General features: G+C 40.5%; 2 protein-coding genes across 2 annotated transcripts; both read left to right on the top strand.

Annotated features, from left to right (window-relative positions):
• The first annotated feature begins 370 nt into the window (after positions 1 to 370).
• Positions 371 to 1,312, top strand: LOC139187156 (olfactory receptor 2D3-like). Its single transcript, XM_070803160.1, has one exon. The coding sequence runs from the start codon at positions 389 to 391 to the stop codon at positions 1,310 to 1,312; it is 924 nt and encodes a 307-aa protein (XP_070659261.1). The 5' UTR covers positions 371 to 388.
• A 6,829-nt stretch (positions 1,313 to 8,141) lies between these two features.
• On the top strand, positions 8,142 to 9,074 carry LOC139187155 (olfactory receptor 2AG2-like). Its single transcript, XM_070803159.1, has one exon. The coding sequence runs from the start codon at positions 8,142 to 8,144 to the stop codon at positions 9,072 to 9,074; it is 933 nt and encodes a 310-aa protein (XP_070659260.1).
• The last annotated feature ends 423 nt before the right edge of the window (positions 9,075 to 9,497 follow it).

The following is a 9,497-nucleotide window of genomic DNA, read 5'->3' as shown; positions in this document are numbered from 1 at the left end:
TCTTAGACTGCTGAGTCTCGCAAGTACAAAATATTTCTTGAGGTGAAAAAATGAAATCAAAACAAAGGCAATATCTGTAACATATTTCACAGTAATTTAGCAATATGTAAATTACCTTGTCGGGAGTTCTCAGGAAAATGTATAGACTGTGATACTCAGACTACCAAGTGGATCAAGCAAGGAAAACTGGGCTTAAAAAGCTATATAAATTGGTGGAAATGACAATATGCATTCTAATGCTAACTGGCACACTGCAGGAAGCAGCTGGAAGCAGATAGTCCCCAAGGTACACTTGTTAACATTGCACTTGTTTATAAAGCTTGTGAAATCAAACATTCAGAATGCATCTACTCTCCTTCTGATGACAGGTAAACAGGGACAAACATCAATGGGAGAAGGAAACCAAACTTTTGTGCTTGAATTTACCTTGCTGGGACTTTCACAGGATCCAAAGATCCAAATCTTGCTGTTCTGTGTTTTCCTGATCATTTACCTTCTCTCTGTTTTTGGAAATCTGCTCATAATAATCCTTATCCAAACTGACCCTCGACTTCACACTCCCATGTACTTTTTCCTCAAAAACTTGTCCTTTGTTGATCTTTGTTTCTCTACAAGCATCGTTCCCCAGATGTTGGCCCACTTCCTTGTAAAAAAGAAAACCATTTCTTTTGCTGGGTGCTCACTACAGATAGTTGTCTTCCTCCTAGCAGGGTGTACAGAGTGTGCTCTTCTGGCGATGATGTCCTATGACCGTTATGTGGCAGTCTGCAGGCCCCTACACTATTCTACTCTCATGACCCAGAGGGTTTGTGTCCAGTTGGCCATAGTGTCCTGGATCAGTGGGGCATTTGTGTGTTCCGTGGACAGTGCATTTACACTCTGTCTCCCCTACCAGGGACAGAACATAATTAATCACTATTTTTGTGAACCTCCTGCACTCCTGAAGCTGGCTTCTGCAGACACCTACAATGCTGAAATGGCCCTCTTTTCAATGGGTGTGATTGTTCTCCTAGCTCCTGTCTCTCTCATCCTGGTCTCTTATTGGCGTATTATCTCCACTGTGATTCGGATGCAGTCAGGCGAGGGGAGGCTCAAGGTGTTCTCTACCTGTAGCTCCCATCTCACTGTTGTGGTTCTCTACTATGGCTCTGGAATATTTGCCTACATGAGACCCAATTCCAAGACAATGAATGAAAGAGATAAGGTCATTTCTCTGTTCTATTCAGTTATGACTTCAATGTTGAACCCCATAATTTACAGCCTGAGGAACAAGGATGTGAAGGGAGCTCTGAGTAGACTGGCTGGAAGATAGTCAACTTTCAGAGGCAATGATTTTTGACATTTTTAAAAAGTACTTTGAACACTGTGGTAGACAACAATAGCTCTACTAGCTTCATTCTTTTCTTTCCTTGCCTTGTTTACCTCAGATAATTTTCTTCTCTACAAATATTCACTGAATGCCTACCCTATGAAAACACTGTGCCCAGAACCTCAAAATATGAGTAACTTAATGCCTTTCTTAAAAGAACTTGAAATTCACAAGATAACACAAATATAACTCTTTTAAGAGGTAACTCTTTCAAAAGCTAAATAAAGAAGGAATATTTTACAAACTTTTGCACAGCAGAGGAAACCATGAACAACATGAAAACCTATGGACTGGGAAAAATATTTGCAAATGATGGAACCAAGAGCTTAATTTCCAAAACACACAAACGGCTCAACCAACTCAATAACAACAACAACAACAACAACAAAAATCAAAAAATCAGCAGAAGACCTAAACAGATATTCCCCCAAAGAAGACAGTCACTCTCACTGTGTGTGTGTGTTCAGTCGTGTCCAACTGAGCACAGGCCTATGGACTGTAGCCCACCAGGCATGGAATTTTCCAAGCGAGAATACTGGAGCAGGTTGCCATTTCCTACTCCAGGGGATCTTCTTGACCCGGGGATTGAACCTGTGTCTCTTGTATTTCCTGCACTGGCAGGTGGATTCTTTACCACTAGTGCCACCAGTCAGTTGGCCAATTGGCACCTGAAAAGATACCCAACATTGCTAGTTATTTGAGAAATGCAAATCAAAACTATGAGAAGTCACTTCACACTGGTCAAGATGGCCATTATTAAAAAGTCTACAAATAACAAATCCTGGAGGTGGTGTGGAGAAAAAGGAATCCTCCTACACTGTTGATGGGAATGTAAATTGGTGCAGCCACTGTGGAAAACTGTGCATGGTCATGCCTTCCTTTTAGGAGAAAGACAATGATTAAATGGAAAACTAAACTTGGCAATTTGCATGAGCTTTAAGTAGGTGAAAGTCACTCAATCATGTCCAATTCTTTGCAACCCCATGGACTATACAGTCCAAGGAATTCTCCAGGCCAGAATACTGGGGTGGGTAGCTGTTGCCTTCTCCAGGGGATCTTCCCAACCCAGGGGTAAAACCTGGGCCTCCTGCATTGCGGGCGGATTCTTTACCAGCTGAGCCACAAGAAAAGCTGCATGAACACAGGATCACAATTAAAAAAAAAAAATTTTTTTTTATTTCAAGGTCTAAAGAAATCTTATTGATCATATTATCTAACTAATGTTTTAATCTCTGTAATTTTCTTAATTAACTCACACTGAGCTTTTTTATTAAAATGTCTGGGAGGTCTACATTCATTATATTCTAGCCACAGTGACTTTCCTTTTCTTCCTCAAAAATGAAAAGTGCGTTCGACCTCTAATCATTAGCACTGGATATTCCTTGCATCTGAAATGTTCTGCTAATCAGCCTTGGTGCACTTAAGTTGTACCCAACATTGACAGTTCATTCTCAACAGAACCGTCAGCTCTCTAGGGGCCTTCACGAAACACACAGTCTCAAACAACATGCTTTCGTTACTCTCTATCTCCATTATTGCTTGATTTGTGTTTATGGGACTTCTAGCTCTGAAATTATATTTATTCATTTGGAAACATCCTGATTAAAACCAACTTGAAAGATGGAATGACAAAATTAATAAAAATCCAAGATCTGTAAAGGGAATCTGGCCATAGTGATGTGTCATAAATATAAGAAGGAAAAGATTTAAGAAATGAGAGGTACTCAGCAGTGACAAATGCAAAAGGATAGTCAAAAGAATTAGAACTGAAAGGCTGCTCGTCAAAGCAGAAAAGATATTGGATAGGTGCCTGCAGGCAGTGGTTTTGTTATTCATTTTTTATCATTTGTTGTTGGCAATAAGAATCCTCACTTATAAAATCAATATGGGATTAAATTATATGATATTTCAATTCCTAGTTCTAATATAATATGACTAAGTCCCAAATAATTAATAATAGTATAATTCAGAAAATTAAGTAAGTATTAATATGAATAATTATTCAATACATTATCCTTCTCTCTGATTCCCTTAGTGTAGTAACTGGTTATTCCAGATCCTATATCCATCATTTCTTTTGCTCTATTTTATACAGTTTTACTGAATCCACAAGTATTCCTCTAAAAATATTTTATCTGAATTTTAACCTTATAAAAGTTATTCCTATTCCTTATAAAAGTGTTCCGTACTTTTTATTTTTAAAAAATCCCTATTTGGATCGCAAAAACACGGACAGACATACAAACAGACTTGTGGACACGATGGGGGAAGGAAAGGGTGGGACTAATTAAGAAAGTAGTATTGACACATATCTACTATCATGTGGGAAATAGATAACTAGTGGGAAGCCACTGCATAACACAGGGAGCCCAGCCTGGTGCTCAGTGATGACCTAGAGGGGTGGAATGAGAGCAGGAAGGGAGGCTCATATATGTATAATTATGACTAATTCCCGTTGTTGCACAGCAGAAACCAACACAACATTGTAAAACAATTATCCGCCAATTAAAAAAAAATTTATCTGAGTTTTTAACCTTATAAATGAAGTACCATGATACATAATCTTTAGGGTTCTTTTTTTCACTTAATATTAAGTTGCTGAATTATTTGTTTTGTTGTATGTTCTTCTGGTTCCTTTGATTGCTGCATGATATTCTTTTGTGTGAATATTTATCTATTCCACTGTTGATGGACATAAAGCTTGTTTCCAGTTTGTTTGGTTTTTTTTAAATTGTGAATAGTGTGCTTTTACATTTCATATGTGTAAAACTTTCTTTTGGGTATGTTCTTTTTATGAGAAAAACAAAAAATCTTGTATTTTATTTCTTTCATTTTACTTCTGCAATAATTTTCTTGAGCATATTCTTTTTATAATCAGAACATAAAAAATGTATTTTTCATTTGCTTAAAATTGAAAGAAAAAAGTTATAACTTCAGCAGCAGTTTCCAAATTTTCTGGAAAAATAAGTGATTAAAGAGAGACTAAAGAATGAGGAGGACCTGGCAAAAGATTGGGTGAGGGAATGGCCTGAACTGAAGCAGTGATGGATAGAGGCAGGTGCTGTACCATTCATTATCTTAGAAGAGGCTGAGTCCACTTGAACTGAGCGCAGAAACATGCACACATGTGTGCTCATGAATTAATGAAAGAAAAAGGGAGAAACAAAAAACATAAAAGTATAGAAAGGTCCAATGAATCATTGCTTTGATGCTAATTAAAGCTCAAGGAAGGAAGGCCTGATATGAACAGAAGCACTGCAAAATTCATTTCTCTCTGGCTGATAATGGCCCAGGCTAGAGGCACAAATTGGGAGACGGGGAGTGGCAGCATTTACAGAACCCACAAGATACACTTTGTAATTTGGAAAGAAAGCTAACCAGGGGCCCTTGCTTCTTAGGTCATTCACTGATACTGTCTATTTAGTAGGATTTTGGAAATGGCCTCGGTAAATCCATGTGAGGGCAGCATAGCCCTCAGGCCTCAGAGCTCATTTAGTGGGCAAACTTTGCTGGAGTTGGAGGCCAGGAGACATGCCTGAGAGATTCATTAAAATTTTGTTTCCGGGAGCAGCATTTTCAGGGGAGGTCATGTTAGCTGAAGGGATGAGACCAGGATGCCTCCCCCAGGACAGGGCCCCAGCTCACTGTCACCCCTGGGACAGTGAGGCTGGTGTAGAATCTCCATTGGGCAGCTCCTTTTATACCTTTTTAGTCCAATCCCTTCTCATCTTTTTTCGTGGCTCCTAGTAAGATAGGAATACCTGAAAGTCTGAGTACCTGGACTCAAGAATTCAGTTAGAATGATGCCAAGGCTCTGAAAGCTTTCTCACAGGGAGAATTTCGCTTGTGTGTAGAGATTTAGCTCCTTGCTTCCCCAGGATCCTGCCTAGGTTCTCATCTGCTCATTGGCATCCATTTCCACCTCCAGAGAGGACTGGGCAATGTGACTGGAGGTGTCTTTGACCTCTGATTTCAGTCACAGCTGTACACATGCCTACATCCTCCCCTGCCAGAAGAACTATCACCTCTTTCTTCATCTTTGTGAACATCTTCATCCCTCAAATGAATCACAGGGCAGAAGATGTACTCAGGCAGCTGAACCCCTCCCCATCTGAGGTAAGGGCTCTTTCTTTGTTTCAAGAAAATTAAGTGGAATCTGGAAGTCTTGAGATATATGGTCAAGACCTCACTGCTCTGCCTCTTAGATTCTCAGTCCCTCAGCCATTATAACTCATCCATTCTATTCTATACTTTAGGTACCCTTACATATACCCACAATTGATCTGTTCCACTGGCAAGACCTGGGTTCCTATACTTCCTGATGCTGGCATCCTGGTAAAAGTCTCAATATTATCTCTAGACCTAGATTATCCTGGCCTCAGATGGTCTGATGTGTACCCATAAAAGACTGGGATCTCAAAAGAGGATAATCTAAAATCAGTTGAAGTGCCTGTTCCATATATGCCTGCTTGATATTAAAGTCCAATGCTACAGAAAAAGCTAATTGAAGTCAGTGAATATTTTAAAGTATGCTAACAGTGATACAGAGTAATAACATAAAGATGTGATTCCAAATTTTTGACTCCATCTTCTTCATTGGCTTTGTCTGACCATTTCCTATAAAGTACAACAATGCCCCTCTGTTAGTCTCGGTTTCTATTCTCTTCCCTTGGTCTGAGGTATTCACCCATCATCAGCAGTTTTCCAGAAAGGGGGCTCATCCTGTGTAGGCATTTATGTTCTCTGGCATTTATCTTCAGATGACCTTAGTGGAGACAAACTAGAGGATGGAAGGAGGGAGAGCAGGGCTCTGAATCAAAGGGAGGAAGGCAGATAGAAAAGATCTTGAGTCCTAAGTATCACCACTTAAGTCCTGCTTTTTCTTTTAAGTCCTGTCCAAATTCCTGGAGCATAAATCTGGATAAATATAACCAGTTAATTATTTTCTTCCCTTTATTAATGTATCCATTCATCTTTTTAATTCAAGGAAAGTATTTCAAGTCATATATATACTAGGAACAGTACTAAGAATTGTCTTTGAATTTGTGTTTTTGTCACTGCCAATGGGCAAAGAAGTTCTTCCAGTCACTATTTCTCAGTTTCAATGTATATACATGGTTTTGTGAGACCAGAGAAAGATCTCAGCCCCTAAAGAATGATGAAACAGTTTTACAAGAAGATGATTTTCTAGTTGACTTCTTGCCTAGACTTCACTGTGGCGTAAGTGCAAGGAGGATACTTGCATTTGTACTGCTTCAATGTTCTGACCTTTATAGTGCTGTCTCCTCTCTCTGTTATTGCACTCTGACCCCTTTTCCCTTAGCTCCTTATATTCATCTGCAGCCTGTAGCTTGCATAAGTGACATATAAGTGATTATATAAAGTTTCCTTCCCTGATACTTCACTTAGATAGACTCGTAGTATGTTATACTTTCCTTCGTATTTCATTGCCAGTAGATGTGTGTAGGTGTTTATGTAATGGGCATTTCACATCCGTGCAATTTCCCTAGCATCAAATATAGTGCCTGGTATATTGTAAGAGCTTAGTGAATATTTATGGAGTGAATGAAAGGAACTAGATCAGTTGGAAAAGCCTTCCGAGTTTAGGATTTTATCATCCAACTACTGAAAGGTCCCAACCCTAAGTTGACAACGTTGGTGACATAAACTGAAGACAGAGGGGTAAGAGCAGATGATGCAAAGGAAAGATGAAACATTTGGTGGATTATTCTCTTCTTTTCCAGAGTGCCTCCTGAGTCCTCCATCCAACTATGAAAGGTCTGCATCCATGTAGAGGAAGTGAAGTAGCACAGTTCCACACACCACTTGTTCTCCTGCTCAAACTTCCACATAGATTCAGGGCTCAGCAGAAACAGCATCTTTCCTCATACAGCTAATACTATGAGATAGAGGATCTCTTTTTTTTAATTCAAGATCTTAATTTGACTTTCAAGTGATGGGATGGCTTTGGGCCTTTTCTATAAATCCCCCTCTTTTATAACTCACCCCTTCTATCATGTATCCTAAACACAAATACCTTGCCATATCTTTTCAAGTCTCATGCATCACCTTCGTTTCTATCCTCATTCCTCCTGAGCAAACATCTTATCATTACCTGAAAATAGGCAAACATTTTTTGTACTGTTCCTGAATATGTACCTCCAAAATCTATACTATCCCAGTGATTCAGTCATGCACAGAATTCCTCTTCCCTTCCGTAAAGTAGCAGTATGCTCATCAAGGATGTGAGGACAGTTCAAGAACACAAGAGACCAAGTGGTCCAAGAGCCAAGAGGTTCCCTGTTGAGAAAACTGTTCAGAACAATGAGACTGGAAAATAAAGCCAGATGTCATGTCTAGGGGAGCAGAAAAAACAGAATTGGAATCCCAAGGAAATTTAAAGCAGAAAAGCAACTGAATTAAAAGCCAATGTGCAGGTATTTTTTTTGTTGGGAAGATAGCTATGATTTTATCTATTTACAAAGATATTTGCTTGGGTTCATTCTCTTGGTTATCTTATTTAAAGATGACAGGCTATAACCAACATGCTTATTTCTAACTTATATGATACTTTATAATAATTTAATGAAAATATTCATAAATTCAGAAGACAGAAGGCAAACCTAGCTACCAAGAGGAAAAGATATCATCTCATGGAATTCTTATTGGTAATTCCATAGTGAGGTGAGACAATGCAAAACTAGGGTAATCTCCCTTAGAAAGGCTTTCATCAAGACCATCTGGTTCTACATAACTAAAGAAACAACACAGAATGGAGCACTGGAACTTCACCCTGGGAAGTGGCTTCATATTGATGGGGATTCTGAATGACAGTTTGTCTCCTGAGCTGCTCTGTGCTGCAATCACAGTCCTGTACATGCTGGCCCTCGCCACCAATTGCCTTCTGCTCCTGGCCATCACAATGGATGCCCGGCTCCATGTGCCCATGTACCTCCTGCTCGGGCAGCTCTCTCTCATGGACCTCTTCTTCACGTCTGTTGTCACTCCCAAGGCCTTCATGGATTTTCTTCTCAGTGAAAACACCATCTCCTTTGTGGGCTGTGCCCTTCAGATGTTTCTGGCACTGACCCTGGGTGGTGCAGAGGACCTCCTACTGGCCTTCATGGCCTATGACAGGTATGTGGCCATTTGTCATCCTCTGAACTACATGGTCCTCATGAGGCCGAGGGTCTGCTGGCTCATGGTGGCCACATCGTGGGTCCTGGCTTCCCTGAGTGCTCTAGGACATACCTTGTACACCATGCACTTCCCTTTCTGCATGTCCCAGGAGATCAGCCACCTGCTCTGTGAGATCCCACCTCTATTGAAGTTGGTCTGTGCAGATACTTCCAGATATGAACTCATGGTATATGTGACAGTTGTGACTTTCGTCTTGCTCCCCCTTTCTGCTATTGTTTCCTCCTATACACTAATCTTACTTACTGTGCTCCACATGCCCTCAAAGGAAGGGAGGTGGAAAGCACTGGTCACCTGTTCTTCCCACTTGACTGTGGTCGGGATGTTCTATGGACCTGCCACATTCATGTATGTTCTGCCCAGTTCCCTCCACAGCCCCAAGCAAGACAACATCATCTCTGTCTTCTACACGATGGTCACCCCAGCCCTGAACCCCCTCATCTACAGCCTGAGGAATAAAGAGGTTATGGGGGCTTTGAGGAGGGTCCTGGGAAAATACATACTATAGACACACCTCCTGATACAGTTACTAAGTAGATTTGGTAGTTGTTGTTCAGTCACTCACTGATGTCTGACTTTTTGTGACCCCATGGACTGCAGCACTCCAGGCTTCCCTGTCCTTCACCATTTCTCCTGGAGCTTGCTCAAACTCGTCGTTTGAGTAGGTGATGCCATCCAACCATCTTGTCCTCTGTCATCCCCTTCTCCTCCTGCCTTCAATCTTTCCCAGCATCAGGGTCTTTTCTAATGAGTTGGCTCTTCATATCAGGTGGCCAAAGAACTGGAGGTTCAACTTCAAGATAAGTTCTTCCAATGAATATTCAGGACTTATTTCCTTTAGGATGGACTGGTTGGATCTCCTTGCAATCCAAGGGACTCTCAGGAGTCTTCTCCAACACCACAGTTCAAAAGCATCAATTCTTCAGTGCTC

Source organism: Bos indicus, chromosome 15 (genome assembly GCF_029378745.1).
Source record: "Bos indicus isolate NIAB-ARS_2022 breed Sahiwal x Tharparkar chromosome 15, NIAB-ARS_B.indTharparkar_mat_pri_1.0, whole genome shotgun sequence".
In the NCBI taxonomy this organism is placed as follows: domain Eukaryota; kingdom Metazoa; phylum Chordata; class Mammalia; order Artiodactyla; family Bovidae; genus Bos; species Bos indicus.
This window is presented reverse-complemented; position numbering and strand designations above follow the sequence as displayed.